General features: G+C 41.7%; 1 protein-coding gene across 2 annotated transcripts in view; it reads right to left on the bottom strand.

The window, feature by feature from the left end:
* Positions 1–18,406, bottom strand: part of lmf1 (lipase maturation factor 1) — a 28,960-nt gene that overhangs the window by 9,971 nt on the left and 583 nt on the right. Inside the window, exons 1-5 of one of the 2 annotated variants that reach the window (XM_028567358.1) lie at positions 17,864–18,084; positions 16,637–16,946; positions 13,514–13,524; positions 11,332–11,480; positions 2,115–2,180 (exon numbers count right to left, since the gene is read on the bottom strand). In XM_028567358.1, the coding sequence (XP_028423159.1) occupies positions 2,115–2,180; positions 11,332–11,480; positions 13,514–13,524; positions 16,637–16,946; positions 17,864–18,074 (747 nt within the window). In that variant the 5' untranslated portion in view covers positions 18,075–18,084. Of the gene's footprint in view, positions 1–2,114; positions 2,181–11,331; positions 11,481–13,513; positions 13,525–16,636; positions 16,947–17,863; positions 18,085–18,406 lie in introns of those variants that run through there. The other variant, XM_028567359.1, reaches the window with a different exon arrangement.

The following is an 18,406-nucleotide window of genomic DNA, read 5'->3' as shown; positions in this document are numbered from 1 at the left end:
GGCCTAATGTCAACCTCATTGTGGGGGTCCCATGTAGTCTGAGTGCTTGGCAGCGTCCCAGGTTTGAATTCCACATGCGGCCCTTTGCTGCGTGTCATCCCCTCTCCCCCTCACGTCTGTCTATACTATCTAATAAAGAAAAAGGCTCCAAAAAATTATCTTAAGGAAAAAGAAAACTGGCACACAGAAATTTGAGAACCCCTGTCTTATAATCCCTTAAAACAGAGCAAAAAAATATAAAATACTGACTTTGTGACATAAAATCATATTCCATGTGATGCACAGTGGTTCAACTAAAGGATGACTGCCCCTGTTCAGCCCGTTTTATATGATTCATTATCAGAGAGGACAGAGACCGTTTGATATGTTACAAGAAATAGAGATGATGAATTAAGAGTAGTGAAAAAAAATATCCTATCTCATATTTCATTTTACAACCCCCCGGGTTGACAACCACTGGGCTCAGTGATTTCCATGGCATTAGCAATGCTAAAACTGTTCTAACCCTGGGAACTAAATGTCGGGGGACATTTACAATGCAGCGAACCAGTAAATCAAATGCAGTTTCTTTCCAAACTAAATAAAAAGCCAGAAACTGCGACAGTTCATATTTGGGGTATGTCATTCCTGATTCCCTTCCTTTAGCTATCTGTGGGTACATAATCTCTGCACCAGTTATCCAGTCCCATCGTATTACAGTCTATAACTCTGACTTCCCATTGTATTACAGACTGTGTGAGTATCTACAGTATATTGTATTCTTGATATGTGTGTGTATGTGAGTGTCATCTCCAGTCATCCAGTCCCATAGGAGCCAGTGTATTCCTGTCTATGTTAATTACAGAAGACGGCCCTTCTCCCTCTGCGGCTTGGTAACAGCGGTGTGGGTCAGAGCGGTTGAGCGTCCCACAGGGGAAAAACAAACACAACCTCACAGTCTTGCATAAGAGGCTGATTTACTGAAACCCCTGACAGCGGTTCCTGTAATGTGTTGCCCTGGTGTGGTGAGCCCGATGGGAGTTCAGGAGACAAAGCCGTGATGACACAATGTTTTTGCATAACTGGATCTGTCTTCAGATGTTAAGATTATCAATGAAAACAGGCCTTTGGGAAATTGACTAAAGTTCTGCTGGCCATCTGCCCACAAACAATGATTAAAAAATAAGCCTGGTTTGCGATGCAGTGCCCTCTTAAATTGGTATTTTGATAGCTTTCAGGAGATCTTTGGTGCTCAGGGCTCACTGCTCTGTGCGGCTTTCTGCACTGCTCTTCCCAGAAGTCAACAAAGAGCCTTGATATTTGATGCTGGTTCCTCTTATTTCCTTTGTCTCTCATGCTAACCACCCTGTCCTCTTTCACTGTTGTTGCAGCTACAAAACATCATATGCATACTGTATATTGCGTTATATTTGGACGACCGAAAGAAAGAACTACAAATCCACAGAATTAAAAAAAACACATGTCAATGAGCATTAGAGGCAGCGTTACATGGACGTAGGAAAATTAAGACCGGTTTAAAATGTTAACGATCTAGGCGCACGGCATGAAGAGCCTGGCGAAGGTGCATGTACGTACCGTACAAATCCACTTTTGCTAGTTTGATGGCGGAAAAAAGGGTCTGTGTGCCAGGTGCATGGTTGTACTTAGTGTTTTCATTAAATCATAGGTGTGTTTTGGGCATAACATGCAATAAACCAATCAGAGTGTCTTCTCCCATTCCCTTTAAAAGCCAGGCACGTTTGTTACTTCGGCGCTTTGCTATTATGATGGCAGATTTTGCTTAGCAGGAAGGAGAAATTTTCAGGAGAAGAAACTGATCTGCTCGTGCATGAAGTGAAAGCGTCCGAGCAGATCATATCATAATAATATTTCACATTGTGATATTTATATTTTTAATATTTTGCATGTTTGTGTGCTGCTGCGCTTCCCTGTGTGTGTAGCAAGCATAGTGTGCGCGTGCTGTGCAAAAGTCTAGGCGCATTGTACTAATGCGCTGTTAAAATAACAATGAAATGCTGCGTTATTGACTTTAGACCAGGTTTTTGTTGGTCAATGGCATGATCGCTTCCCGCTGCCTCTAGCTTTAAATACACAATAGCATTGTTTACACCCACCTCATAGTGGTACTCCATGCAGGTGAGGTCTCTCCAGCATTTGTCGCCTCGGATTTTAATGAGACCCTGAAAAAGACAGAAAACACACAAACACGTTACAGTTTACGATACACTGTACTTGGTGCTGTTGTCAATAAAAGTCAAATAAGCAACAATCAACAGTGCATTAGAAAATCCGATTACAGACTGGAGTCACTTAGATCCCGTATTTCGCTGAAACGGATCAAAAGGGAATCAAACCTGATTAGGTTTCCCCCTCGTCCAGGTGCATTCATGAGAGGAGCACAGTTTGGCAAAAGCGCACAACTGCAGGCTGACGGTCACTGAAGGCACCAGGAGCTATAAAAGCATCAACCTCTCCTAATAAATAATTCAACTCCCAAGATAGCCGAGATAGAGCAGACAGCCATGGCATGATCATTTGTAGATAACAGCCTGTAACGCATATCGATAACCACATCAAAGCTGAACAGATCAAATGAATTAAGAGGACATAATGTAAAAGGAATGAAGAGAAGAAAGGGAAGAAGTGCAGGGTGTATGTGCTGTTCGTTCTGGTCTGAATCAAGCAGTACACTTAGTACTTACCAGCATATAATGACAAGTTTAAATAAGAGATGTTCTGATACCATTTTATTGCTTCCCGATACAGATACCTGAACCTGCGTGTCAGCCAATACCGAGCACCGATCCGATTCCAGAGTGTCATATATTTGATTATGTTTTAACAGCTGTATACTACTATCCCTGTATGGATGTTATAGGATTGCTATCATTGTTGTCGGGCCTGGCTCGGGGGTTAAACTTTTTGTGAAAACATGAACAAACACAAACCATTCATGCCGTAGAACTTTTATCCAGATTAACCGATTATTCCGATTGACAGTCAGTCATTACGGAAAAAGAACATACAATAAAACTACTTTAAAAAGTGGATTCAAAAATGTGACATTCCATCACCTGCATTTAAGGCTACATTGACATTGCTACATTTCTCAAGTAGAAGTACTAATCTCCGTTTAAACTAAAGGCTCTGACACACCAACCCGACGGCCGACCATCGGCAGAAAAGGCAGTTGGACTGATCAGTCTCCCCGAGTAGGTCAAAAAAGTGCCTCGGAACACACCGAAGCGACGTCGACGTAATACGTCTCCATAACAGCAGGCGGCGCTAATCTGTATTGTCGACCAAAAAATGTAAACCGACAGCTGAATAGATGAACACGTCACGTGGGCCTGGCTTCTCCCGAATTTCAAAGCCAGACCATAATAGCGGCTCGTTCGGAATACGATCTCGTATTTTATAAAAATAGTTCACCGAAACGCATTTCTGAAAACAAGAAATAGGCCGTGCAGTTGCTGAATTGGTCTTCATTTCAGATCGACAAAGGTCAGTTTAAAAGATTTTCGTCAGATTTAGAGAGACGTTCATCACGCTCATCCCGCTCTTCATTTCCGGGTTAGCACTACTCATTGAGTCCGACTGCCCACTGGCCGATTCAACAAGTCAAATCGGCCCACCGACTGACGACGGCACGGAACACACCAGACAGACTCGAGTCACTGACCTCGCCAGACTGTCCGACAGCCGATTATCGGGTTGGTGTGTCAGCGCCTTAACACGCCCAAACCGCATATCTCATTAACATTCTTGTATACTGGGCATCAACAGGAGGCAGCATGTTGAATAAAAGGTGCCACCTACTCATCAGATAAACATTCACACGCAGATGTCGCAGTATCGGGAGCAAACATCTTGCCCAAGGACACTTTGTCCTGTAGACTGCAGGGGCCAGGGATCGAACCAGCGACCTTATTTTTGGTAGCGGCCACTCTAACTTTAACAAATGATAAAACAATGTTTCATGCAAGTACACTTTCACCAGAGGAATGTGTCCTCCGTTCCGTTTTTTTTTCTTCCACCAAATTAAGTAAATAGGGCGCTATCTAGGACACAAGACAGTCAATATTGACATCTCAGCGCGCCGAATGGAATGCGGAACAAATCGTCCGTTGACTTCTCTAACCAGATTTAGAAAAAGCAGGACATTTCACTCTGATTATGAGCCTTGGCTGTTGACTGCAGCTGCTGGCTGTTGAGATGATCCGAAGACGTCGCCGATAATCCAATTCAGTCATGAGATCCTGAAATGTCATCAATTACAACAGGATACACAGACCTCTGACATAATCAGAGCAGTCTGCCTGGAGCGTTCAGAGCCCTGGGGAAAGGATACTGATGTGAACTGAGCACATTTCCAGGTGTGGAAAGTTTTCCAGGAAGAACACAGACTTTTAATTGAAGAGAGTAACAAGTACTTTTCTACACCATTTCGATAGTCTCAGAATGTATATAAAACTTAAAAAAAAACACAACACTGCAAATCTTTGCTAGAAAAAAAAAGGGTAAATTCTCCATCAACTTCATCACTAAAAGGAGACCATGACATATTCTGTCAGCATGTTCTACCAATAAGTCACGGTGAGAAGTATTTCGACTTGCTAGAACAGGAACTCCCCCACCCTCCCTTTTCAAAACAGCTGAGGTAAAGACCACGAGTTCTGTCCTTCTTTCAGGTACACTGAGAAGGACAAAAAAATGCACATGCCATGAGGTAAACCGCACAATTTTAATAGACGAGACTGGCAAAGCAAAGGTTTACCCTGGATCCCAACAATGAAAAAAACGAAAAGAGGGTTTTGAAAAGAAACAGGAACCATGTTGGCAGCACCACGGCAGGGCCTCATTTATGCCGTTTTTCCACTGCATGGTATGGCTCGTACTCAACTCGCTCCTTTTTCTGGTTTCCCATCAGCAACGGTTGTGGATAGTACCTGGTACTTTTTAATGGTACCACCTCAGTCGCGGTTCCAAGGGAGCTGAGCCGATACTAGTCTCGCATTGCCAGACCTTCCTTCGCAGCGCTGCTGCATAGGAGGGTCTGGCTAGTCCACACAGCATTCTGGGATGGGAGAAAAACGTGCTCTGGTTTATTGCCAGTTCTTTAAACCAATCACAATCGTCTTGGGCGGTGGCAAGCGCCGGACGGAGCAATGATGCCGGTACAAAATTGCATCGGGAAGGAACTTGTTTGGGTGGAACATGTGTCCGTTCAAAAGTTGTTTTAGTCGTGCAACAGAAAAATCAGATTGGACAGATAGTCTAGCTAGCTGTCTGGATTTACCCTTTATCCTATTCAATACTGTTGTAGTATTACAGATACATATTCCTTGAAGATTAGAACGTAGAATAGACTGTTCCTTAAAACTTCTAGAGGGGAAAACTTTATTTTACTACAGAATATAGGTCGGAGCCACTGCGCAGCAGCAGCAAAGCAAGATCATAGGGACATCATCATCATATACACTTAACCCCTGAAAATCACGGTCACCCCAGATATTCAGCATAACAGTCGAGACAAAACTATCTGTTCCAGTCGGCCAGCTGCACACCAACACCCTGGACGACAGACGGGTCAGCATGCCGGCAACACTATATCCAAAAATCCAAAAACGGACAAACCAATCTGATCTGCTCTCACAAAAACACATTCTCAGGCTAACTCTAATCCCAGTTGACAACCCAAACTCCACACCTAGCACTGCACTTCCAACTGTTAAAGTGTTTAATAGAGACGCTCCTGGCAGCAGTGAAATGTGTTATCCAATCTCCGTGCCAACACTTTAAAACAGGGAGCTCATAAACAGCAGAAAAGCCGAGAAATTTATCATTTCAGAGTTTCTTCACAAGAAATGTACCGGCAACTCATTCTGTGACAAAACGTGGAATATCAAAATCCCCATGTTCACTGGGTTTATTATTAGTTATTAAACAACATGATTCGGCTAACAGGTTTTCGTTAAGATAAAATTAAAGCCAAAACACCCACAGTGAGAAGCACTGTAGAGCTCTACCATGGACAACACCCAAGTGTAAATCTGTCCTCGACTAAAGAAATTCTGGTAACACTTTACTTAAAAAAGGTATCTACATAAGAGTGACATGACACTGTCATGAACACATGATGCGGTCATGACACATGAACCCTAACCCTAACTCTAACCATAACTTGTCATGACAAAAACCGAATGACACTTACTAAAAGAAGTGTTATGTCATAAACGTTTATGACTGTGTCACGTCACTCTTATGTAGATACCTTCAAGTAAAGTGTAACCAAAATTCTTAGTCGACTCACAGTTGATTTAATCGACAGATCTGTAATACTAAGTTTCTCCACAAAGAATCATGCAAAAACACCTTGTGTTTACCAGGGATTTGCTCGTAAGTTTCTTGGAAATAAGTCATTCAGCATGAAAAAGCATTGAAAAAATGACTAATCGACTAAAGAAATCTTAGTCGATTAAGATCAAAACGACCAATTAGTCGCCTAATCGACTAAAAGGGGGCAGCTTCACCCAAGGGACTAGCTTGCTAACAACACCACATGTGTAAAGGAGCGCAGCGAGGCTAGCAGTTCCCACCTGCTTCCAATCTTTGTGCTAGTATACAACAATGCTAACCACGTTCTGGACATATCTCTGAATTAGGGATGCACCGAATTTTTGGGGTTCGGCCGAATACCGAATCCACTGGTTAAGATTCTGCCAAATCCGAAACCGAATACCAAATCTGTCGTCTGGTTAACACAAGTTTTTAGCTGTGACTGTCCTTTCTTTGCCGTACCTGTAGTTGCTGCGTTTTCTGTCTGTAGATTCCTTCATGCACAACTTGCCAAAGCGAGACTAGGGAACCATTAACTCGCTGCAGCACTAATTTGAAGACTTTAGAAAGAAGAACTACAGTGATGTGGACAGATGGTGAGAGGCTGACCTCAAGCTAATCTATTTGTAAAGAAAAGGAAATAAAAAAAAAAAGGGCTGCATATCCATCAGTAGTACTTCTCCGCTCTGCCCTTATGTAAACACGGCTAATTGTATTTCAGAATATTTACTGTATTTCACAGTTTGTGAGTCCTATCAGATCACATTAGCTACACTTTTTGGAGCTGATTACCCGCACAGGCTGCTGAAGTAAACAAGCACAAATCACACTAGCTGCTTAATGTCCCAAAACAATTTGCAAGGTACATTGAACACATCTAGCTTTGCTTATGGCCACGGTAATAAAAGGCAATTAATCTATTAATTAATACATATGCAAATATGTGAACACTCCTGTTTAGCATAACATATGTATATCTGACATTTGTGTTTTTTTTGTTGGAACTGATTGTGTGTGTGTGTGTGTGTGTGTGTGTGTGTGTGTGTGTGTGTGTGTGTGTGTGTGTGTGTGTGTGAAGTTGTGTTAGTTCTAGTGAGCCAATTACCTCCAGTATGAGGAGGTGCTTTATCTAGCTCAGCGGAGTCTGATGTTATTATCACAGGTAACCAAGGAAACCGGGGCATTTGATTCCTTCTAAATTAATGGGATACCTTTCCACAACACTCTCAATAATGTTTATATTTTCCAAAGAAAGACATCTTAAAAGCTATAGAGTATCTGAAATTATTGCAACAGTTGGTTAAAAGGATAATAAATGGATCAGTAATGGTTGTGTAAAAGCCCATCCCCAGTATTAGTATAAGTTACCCATCTTACTGCATTTAGAAAATATTGACGTGCATATGCCACCGTGACAGCATGTACCATGATGCTGGGACAGAAAAAATAAATAAAAGGGCCATCACTTTACATCGCTGATAAAAGCACGTAATCAGAGCGTGACAATTTGGGACATTTCTAAGTCACGTGCAAAAATACACTCAACAAACATGACGGGTGGGCTCATTCACACCATCGCCCGCTCATTTCTTATGACTGAGGGGGTCCTTTAAAAGCGTGTGCTAAGCCATGTTGTCCTCGCGAGGAGAAACTGTGAAGCAGATGCAAAGCAGCGGTGAACCACCGGCTGTCAGACAAACTAATGACTGTGACCGTGGAGGATCAAACGCTGAGGGACTGTGGCAGCCATACTGCACTTCACGCTGCCGAGCCGAGCACAGACAAATCACTGTGTGACCGAGTCTTTGCTCTTCCTAGTTTCAAACAGCTTGGGCTCTCACACCGTATAATCACGTAATCTGTAGTGAATTGGTCACTGTGAAGTATATGCAAATGTGAATTCCTAGGAATTTTCCCCCCCAAAACATCTCACGCAGAGTTGGTGAAAGACAGAGCTGAGTGGTTGAGAGAAAAATCGTAGCTTCTGCGACAATTTCTTTTTTTCCTTTGTTTATTGTTTGACATCTGGATTGGATTGTCTGACTAAGTGCCCAACTTTCTAGATGTCTTACATTCTTACCAGCAATCGAATGCGGCATTGTTATAAATTAAAATACAAAAATTTAAAATGAAAATCTCATTGTGAAAACCCCACATTTGGATTATCGCCTGAATCTAATCAGCTGATTCAATTGGGCTGAAAGTGATCTCTTCAGCAGATTTTACAATATTTTATGGTGAATTCTTGAAATACTTTGCACACAGTCTGACAGAGTAACACCAATGCCTTCTGCTAATGTCTCCAGAGGAGATGAACCCATTCAAAAATAAAAAAGCAGCAGAAACACAAGCAGAATTTACACAGTAATGCAATATCTATTGAACAATGAAGCATGGTGTTGGGCTTCATTCAAAGTAGGAAACAAGTAGGATGTGGATGTGATGTGAAACAATAATAATAATCCTTAGATTTAATGACAAACTGATTCAGTGAATATTGTGCTGAAAAAAAGTTAGGCCTGACATTTATTTTCTCAATTAATCCATAAACGTTTAGTATATTAAAAATAAGAAAAGTGAAAATATCCTAGGGACCAAAGTGATTGTTTTGGCCTCAGACCAGAAACACAGAAATAACTGTTAGGGCCCTATCTTGCACCCGGAGCAGCGCAGCACAAAGCCCGACGCGGTTGTCAATTTCCCGTCCAGTGCCCACGTCGTTTAAATAGCAGATGCACCTGTGCCCATCTGTGCGTCCGTGGGCGTGCTGGTCTTACAGGGATCATAAAAGCAATGCGCCAAGGTACAAATGCGCCTGGCTTTTAAAAGGGAATGGGAGATGACACTCTGATTGGTTTATTGCATGTTATGCCCAAAACACACCTATGATTAATCAAGACACTAAGTACAACCCTTTTGAACCATGCGCCTGGCGCACAGACCCTTTTTTCCACCGTCAAACTAGCAAAAGTGGATTTGGACACGCCCTAAACGCACCTGCGCCATGCGCCTCATGTCTTGCGCTTAGATCATTAAAATAGGGCCCTTAATATCTTAATTTCTAAGCTTCTTATTGTACATGAACACCAGATAATATGCATGAATACATTTGCAGTATTAAAAGTCGGTCTTACAATTTGATGGATATTTCTGGTAACAAATATATTATGGTCCAGTGCCAAAATCATACAAAATTCACTCAATTCATCATTTTTGTCAAATACTTTTCCTTCTACCCTTTAGAGCAGTGGTTCTCAACCTGGGATTCGGGGCCCCCAAGGTGGGGTCACGAGATAATTCCTGGGGGTTGCCAGATGGTTTGGGGGGAAAAAAATAATGAAAGAACATATTCTAGACGGAGGAATGTTTGTTACAGTACTGTGTGAGTTTGGTACATTTCATGTGTCATATTCAGAGCTTCATTTGTAAATCCTGGATGTCCTGGAACACAGAAAGGGGTCTGAAGGCGGGTCAGGGGGAGAGAAAAAGCCACAAACGTGGCAAAGATCCACAGAGCCTGGAGCACATTGGACAAGGCTAGGTACTAACTGCTAAAAGTAAACTGTCATTCAAGCAAAGTAATATTTGTTAACATGCATTAAATCAGAGCATTCACCAAAAAAATAAGAAAATCACTCAAAATCAGCAGTGGGAGGAGTGTAAAAACAGCTGTTTAGCTTGTAGCGAAACTCGGTGCCAATATGCCACCGGTACCTAAACAACTGGTATCTACCAGACCGAATAGCAACGCGGATTTCGGTGCCTCATATCGGTGCCACTGAAATGCCTGCGCTTATCTCTGATGATCTGAAACGGACGTTAGAGGCAACAGAAGAATCGCTGCACGCAATTCTAGTTAACACTACAGCAGGTAACGTTAGCCTACTGTTAGCAACTGGATTAAAACACAATGGTTAAAATGCTGACAGCTAACGTTAAACGGTGTAAAGTGTGACTGTATTTCACTGTAGAGGATTCCAACACTGGGACATACAACAGTCTGCAGCTGCCGTTGTCGGAAAGAAAACACAGACGGTGCGTTCACTTTGAACTGGTAGCCTAAGCCTGGTGCATTCAAAGTTATTGTAAAATACCCTTTTCCCATCTGGTGGTTGTTTTGTCATTTAACAGCAATTTACTGGTGAAATAAGGTATTGTTATAAGTTATTGTTATTAAATTATTAATAAATAATTTAACGTTGACAAGCCATTCTTTAAAAGGTGCCGTTGGTAGGTTTGTGAAGATTCAGGACTTGATGTCACTTTACAAAATTGTATAATGACTTTGCATATAATACTGCTGAATGAAGTGAGGTCTTTACAGGGAAACAGGGCCGAGGTGGTTCCCCTTGTGTTTCAGCTCTCTTCATGGTCCTAATAGGAAGAACCCTGCAGTATTTGCAGCAACTGCAGTGATTGGCAGATACAGCAGAGCCAGTGGTCTAAAATTCACCATGGAAACTGTCAAACAACCAGACATGTTGTTTAGCCGACCATATATTTGGGTTGGATTTCCAAATACTGGCGGTGGTTTTACAGCAAAGCACTGCTCCAAAAGTAACCAACTAAAATCGGGAGGACAAACACTGGAATATGCCAGGAAATTATACTGTTGCAAAATGGTTTTATTTCTCCATGTTGGCTTGCTGGATGTATTCAGGTGTGTGTCTATGTACAGTACGTGCCTTTCTGCTTAAATTTACAATATTTGTTTTCTCCTGGACAGGAATATCAGCAATGTCTGTTCAGGTTCTCCCGACAGGAAACGCGTTAGTCGAGGTGCGGCTGCCAAGACAGGTTCTAAGTCAACTCCAATCAATTCGATTTGATTTTGTCTGACAAGTTAAACAGCCACTATGAGAATTTCTATGCAAAAACAAATTCATCCAAAAATGATCCCATTGCTGTTTTTGTTTCCTGTCAAAGCAGTTGCACTCTGTCCCGAGATGCAGCGAACACTTGCATGTATTTGTGAAGAAGTGTTTTACTCACAGCTCCCAGCATGATGCGAACAATGAGCCACCTGAAGGTCCAGATGCAGATGAGGGAGGGGGGACAGCGACGGGGGACCTGGGACAGAGTCCACACCGGACAGAGGAAAATCGCCAGAAATCCGGTCTCCAACAGCTGACTCTCCCAACCTGGAGAAAAACCCATCAGCGTATCATTTGGGGGGGCAATTTGATGTTACCATGGTCACCATCTTAGTTCAGCATGCAAGTATGCTAACATCTGCTAATAAACACTAGATGGCTCTAGAAAAAAAAAGTTAAAAAGGATAGTTGATAGCTGATATTTTAAAGTGGAGTTGTATAAGGTGCTTCTCTATAGTCTGTGTATTGGCTACAGTAGATGGCGGTCGGCTCGCCACAAAAGCTACGCAATGTACTGCTAAAATACCCACCTTAAGAAATCAATATCAGTTTAAGTGTATGCTATATTTAGTAGGGCTGTCCTCAGAATATCACTTTTTGGGGCTTTGAACCTTCGGTGGAAAGTATTTTAGTATTATTATTATTATTATTATTATTATTATTATTATTATTATTATTATTATGTGAAGTTACCCGGGCAGGGGGACGGTATATATCTATGGGGGAGGGTCCAGTTGCATCATCCAGTCTACAGACCTTTGCCAGCCGGCGAGCGTGCATTTCTTCTGTCAATTTCTTCCCACGGAGCCGACGTGGGCTTTTTACTTTTTTGGGAGTCATCTCTTGAAATACTCCAGACGCTGGACTTTTTTGACATCTCGCATGCCGATAGTTGCAGCCAGGTTGCTAGCCCTCACGTGGTCAAACTTTCAGTGTGGTTGCTGGTAACGTTAAACGATGGCTCAGGCCAGACGCCAGGATGAAGTGAGGCAGGACGTCTCCGGTTTACCTGCCTGTCAATCTATCAGTTTCAGCACCCGGGAGAGCGACGCACCTAGGCCTACACACACAGACGTCTGAGAATAACTGATTATACTGAACGCATAAATACGTAGTTTGGGATTATTATTAGGGCGCGAGCACGAGTGCAAGACCCAACAAGCTTAGCATGCTGGAAAACTCAAAAAAATTGGCACACATGTCAGACCTATTTGAAACTACATAACCATCATGTACTTATGAAGACCATGTTATATGGTCAAAAGCTCCAGAGGACCATGTAAGGACCTTGTGGAAAGATTTTTTTTTTTTACTTAATTTTGGAGATTAGTTCCTTTTTTTAAATAAAAAACAAAGTCTGCCAGGCATGCTATTCCAGAGCCAAAGGCCCCCCTAACAGCGAAAACCAATGGCCTCTGGTTTTGGTCTAGACTTGGGAACAACCAGAGGAGATTAGTCTGCAGATGTTAAGCTCCACTGTCAGCTACAGGGTGATAATAGCTCCAAAAAAAACAGAGTGAGGGAGAGAGACAGTGAGAATGGGAGAAAAAGAAAGAAATGTTGTTGTTTTAAAAAAAAAAAAAAAAAAGGAGAAACAGAAGCCACAACTCCAAACCACAGACATTGGCCTGGCGTCGCTGAATTCAAAAGGGTCATTAACCAAGCACAGAGCTGCCACTCGCCACTTATCTGGGCCGGAGCCCTACATACAAGATACTGTTTAGACTTTCTTAAATATTACCTTTCTGCCCCCTCCCCACTCCCTTTTTAGGATTATGTTCATGACAGTTTACTGGGTTCAAGTAAGGAGGCAATGTACTAACCGCCTTTCTGTCAGTGACTGTGTTTTAAACCCATACAACTGGCTTTGAACTATTTGGGAAACAACCAAGAGGAAGTTGAGAGTGACTCAGAATTCAGAATGATCCATGACTCTACAGCTGCATGCTTCCCAAGGATGAAACATTTTTTAATTGTTTGAGATTAATTCCCAAAACCCTCCTCTGTTGAAATAATAGGATTGGATAGATATAGCTTCTGTATTAGAAAACAAATGTCCATTTCTCCTCCACAAACACCATTCTGAAATATATAAACGCATGCATCAAATGTGTCAAAAGGAGGTCCACGTAGCTTTCACCGTACACAAACCAAGATGGCATCCAAACCGGAGGGTCTTACATACATGCTTTGCCTCAAATCCACCTCTTCTATTTGATGTGGGGGGGGACAAAGGACGCGGTCCTGGATTTTGTGTTTAAGTTTGAAAACGGTGACGGTCAACGGTGAAGTTCACTTACCGAAGGAGTACCTAGAAAGAGAAAAAGAAGGAAAAAAAATTTAAAAAAGGACACGGCAATATGAAAAATATCTGATGAATTCTTTCACATTTAACCTTGAAGGACTAAAACGAAATTGCTAGAATGACCTAAACACGACATTTATCTTAAACTGTATTCATTGTTTGTAGAGATGCACCGATAGAGCGGCCGGTGACCGGAATTGGCCGGTTTTTACGTGCTCGGCCATGACCGGCGACCGGCAGGTCTGTCTGACATATGCCGATTTCATGCCGGTCAACGCTACAATTAACTGACAACATAAGTTATAGGAGTTACAGTTCTCAAGGACGACCGCACAGCACAGTTTCTTTTTCCTTTCTCTCAACTTGTTTTTTCTAGGTTCTGTGCAAAATGTACTATTAAAAGAAAAGATAGAAAATAAATATTTGTGTGTGCTGTAAAGTGGTTAGAAGAAATGAAATCAGAATCGTCTAAAATCGGTATCGGCTGGCCTAACTCAAAGAAAATCGGAATCTGCCTAGAAAGTTGTAATCGGTGCATCTCTAATACTTTGGTTTGGTTTTGCATTTGGGGAGCAGCGGAACAAGCTGGAAATACAACAAGTTGGCAAGTTGTTATGGTAAGCCAGTCTTCTTAAGAATATTCTCATGGATTTATGGATAATGAAAGAAACTCATCATATATTTTCAATATGATGTGCGTTTACATTTTCTAGCGCGTTCAATGTGGGCAGAAGTCTCTGACGAGGGTGTGTGTGTTAATATTTACGGTCAGGGTATCAAAGCCAGAGTGTAACACTTGTGTTGTCTTCCCCGTCGACCATGCAACTTTTTGTTTTTCTGGGTCAAATGTAAAAAAAGATTCCTACTTTTTGGTCGTCTTGCAACATGGCATCATGACTTCGCGAATACATACACGCCAACTGTCTTAAGCCAAGTGGCGTTTTATCTGTACGCATTATGAGCTACCCGCGTGTATGTCCACGCTGTATCCAGCGGACGGCAGTCTGCAGCGTCACAGCGTAAACATAAACGCCACGTGCCACTTTCTAAAGCCACGTGGCGTGTTATCGCGAGGCTACGTGTTACCTCCTTGTGCGGCGATTTGCCCTTTCATGCTACGGCGTCAATTCACACGCAATCGCAAGGTCACGTAAGTCAATGGAGGCCAAACGGCGTTGATAAACACGCTAAAAATCGAGTATGCGCCTTGATAACACGGCAATAATGGCATTATTAATTAACATAATTCATTCTTGACAATTTTGTCACTTTTTTCGAAGTTTCTGTCAATATTTTCCTGCGCTTTGACTTTTTTTTTAAGCGTTTCCCATGTTTTTGTCACTTTTCCTGACGGTTTTGAAGATTATCCTGACGTTTTTGTCACTTTTTCCAATGTTTTTGTCACTTTTTCCAATGTTTTTGTCACTTTTTCCCAAGTTTGTCACTTTTCCCGATGTTTTTGTCACTTTTTTCTGTGAATTTATTTCCAAGTTTTTTCCAAGTTTTTCAACGTTCTATTATCAATTTTTCTTTACATGCTATATAATTGAATTAAACATCCCAATTCAATAAAAGCAGTGAACTGATCATTTATTTAACTTGTGAAGATCGTATGGAACCATCCACGTCATTTTGTTTTCAAAATTTGGTTGAAAGAAATCCACATTCCTGATATAGAAACAGGAGGGTTAACACTTTGATGCACTCCTTGTTGCAATAATCTAAGGCACTAGAACGAAAGAGCCAGAATGAACTAAAATGGACACAACTGAAGATTCTTTTCTTTAATTAAAAGCTGCGGTAATTCATGTTTGGCCACTTGGGGACAGGGGAATAGGCCTGTGTGTCATTGTCAATCATTTGGAGTCGTGTCTCTGTCCACCTGATGAATGGAAGTCAAATGTTAACGTTCTTGTTCTCCACCGACTACTGAGAAACATATCTGGCTCTTTAGCTGCTAAATGCTCCGCTAGGTTCACCAGCTAGTCGCTAACTGTGTCTGCTGTTTTCTGCTGGGGGGTTAGTGTGCAGTTGGTTTATCTGAGTATTTTTTGGTAAAAAAAAAAAGAAAAAGAAATGAAACAGCTGCCTTCTGCGACTGGAAACAATGTGGAAGATAGCAGAGTTCTTAGCCAGGAACCCAAAACAATGATCTGAAATAGACTAAAAGGCTCCAAGGAGCTGAGGACAGCCGCAAAGTTGGTTGATAATGCTCTGTGTGCAAATACAAGCAATTCCTTTCCTTTCAATTCCGTTAATGTATAAAATCCTGATTAATTCAGCTTTAAAAAATGACTATGATATAAGGACGTGAAAGCACAACATTTAAAGGACAGTAAGGAGTTTTTGAAAGCTGAATCTGACTAGGGGGAGAAGAGATGCGTGGGATTTCCCCCTTTCTGGTCTACATATCCATTTCTTTCTTTTTTTTATCCCCGGTGAAGTTTAGTAAAAAAAGTTTGTTATTTTGCCCAGAATTCAGACATTCCAGATTTATTTATATGGGCGTGCCCCTCGGTCTTGAAAGCGTTGTGTTTTATCTTGACAGCACATTGTGCTATTTCATTTTGAGATCATTTTCCACTGAATACTGAAATGCATATTTAAGTGTTTTGGCATGGTTGGCCGCACTATATCCATAGTATTAGAAGGTGGATTTAATTTCTGCATGTTTTATTTTGTTGTGCATGATCAAAAAACATCCCTCCCCCCCCCTCTGTTTTTTACACAAATCGCACCATGTATGTATGCATGTATGTTTGTATTAGGCATTGGCCGGTATACGATTCGGACGGTATGATAACCTTCAGCCAAAATATCACGGTTTTACGGTATTGCAATTACAGCTTTAAAATGTATGATTTTTATAAATGTCTGGGTAAAATAAAGAAAGCTGCCTTCAAGGCAACTAACCCTAACCCTAACCATAACCATAACCAGTGCCTCCCAACGGTGCCTTCCAGGCAGCACTTCTTGGAAGGCACTGTTGGGAGCAAAAATCACAGATAAACGTGAATGTATGTGTGTATGTATGCATGTGTGTATGTATGTATTTATGTATGTATGTGTGTGTATGTGTACGTGTGTGTGTGTGTGTGTGTGTATATCCTAGACTCACCACAGCTGTCCCACGTTGACCAGGGAGTGGTAAAGCACCCACAGTGTGACCATGATGACCATATTGGCCATTCCCGTCACTAGGACCAACGCAGACAGGGCCATCCCCCCCAGGGCAATGGCATCCAGGTTGGCATCCATGTCGCTCCAGTCTAAGAGCCAGAGGATGGAGGGTGTGTACGCCAAGGCGGCCATGCCTATCTTTCCTCCCACGTAGCGCTTCACGCTCTCCAGGTACTTCTTGCAGGGCATTAGGCCGTGCTCGCCTATCAGCTGCTTGTTCTGGTTGTAAGCAACGCTGAACGCCACGACTACAGAAAAGAGGAGAGCAAAAAAACACACAAAGGGATTCAATGCTAGGGCTGGGTATCGGCAATCCTTTTCCTGAATCGATTGGATTCTGATTCACAACAACTTGACATATTGCCATCCTGTTTAAAGTCAAGTTGTCTTAATAAGGACACTCCAAAGAAATGTAATGTCAAGTTGTCATGACAAATACATCTTCTGGTAATGTCATCTTGGCTAATGTCCGATTGTCATTACAGAGACATCCCAAACAAATGTAACGTCAACGTGTCATGACCAAGACAACTTCTGGTAATGTCACTTTGATTAATGTGAAGTTGTCATAATCAAGACAACCCCGAACAATGTCACCTTGTCGTGACGAAAACCGAATGACACTTAATGACAGTGTCATGTCACAGTTATGACAGTGTCGTGTCACGATTATGTCGATACCTTCAACTAAAGTGTTACCAACAGTTCTGTCAATCAACTAAGTGTTTAATGGGTCTAAAGCTGATCATTTTAGCTGTACCTGAAGGCACGGATATTCTTGGGTAGTTTAATTCAATAAAACATGTGCTTTGTGTGCAAAGATATTAATTTGTAAAGTAACTAAAGCTGTCAGATTAATGTAGTTGTGCAAAAAGTACAATATTTCCCTCTGAGATGTAGTATTTGTACTTAAGTACAGTTCTTGAGTAAAGTTACATTCCACCACTGATGCTATTTTGTAGATTTTACAGACAAACTGTTAACATTAAAGGCTACAAATGAAGACAATTCCACAATGCTAACCCTGTTTTTACAGACCGTGCGTCAAAACGAGAACACTAAACAGAATACGAACAACATTTTAAACGTCGACTGTAAACGAAATATTGACTCTATGTCTTTTGGACTTCAGTGGAGCCTCGGCAGTAAAAGTCAACACGCTTACGGTAAATAAAGGCGACGGACCGCAGCAGCACGACCCGAGTGAGCCAGTAAGTCCCAGTTTGTAACGTCTGACGTCTCTTCTCTTCCTCCGTGTGCTCGCTGCTCTCTGCTCCATGTTCTCCGCCGCTGTCAGCACACTCTGCCTCCGTCTTTCTGCCGTCGACACGTCTTCTCCTAACGGAGCTCGCCGAGCTGCCACTGGTGGACGCCATGTTCACGCGCTGCACGGTCACGTGACTTTAAACAAACGCGGAAGTTATTTTTTATTTACATTTTTTATTATTTTTTACTTGAGACACTTAAGTTAATTTGAGATAGCCATTTTTGTTTATTTTTTTATTTCATTTTTTTTATTTTGAATTGTTATGTATATGCTCCTAGATTTTTTTTTTTCTATGCTCGACCCGAGGCAAAAGCTCTATTTTTTTAAGTGAATTTTGTCAATGTGCCTTGTTTGTACAGTATATCTGTATTCTCAATAAAGTAAAAAAATACTCGAGTAAAATACTTTACATTTCTTCCTCTGAACTTGGATAAATAATAG

Source organism: Perca flavescens, chromosome 21, assembly GCF_004354835.1.
Source record: "Perca flavescens isolate YP-PL-M2 chromosome 21, PFLA_1.0, whole genome shotgun sequence".
Lineage (NCBI taxonomy): Eukaryota > Metazoa > Chordata > Actinopteri > Perciformes > Percidae > Perca > Perca flavescens.
Note: the sequence above shows the minus strand (reverse complement) of the source record. Positions and strands in the feature narration are given on the sequence as shown.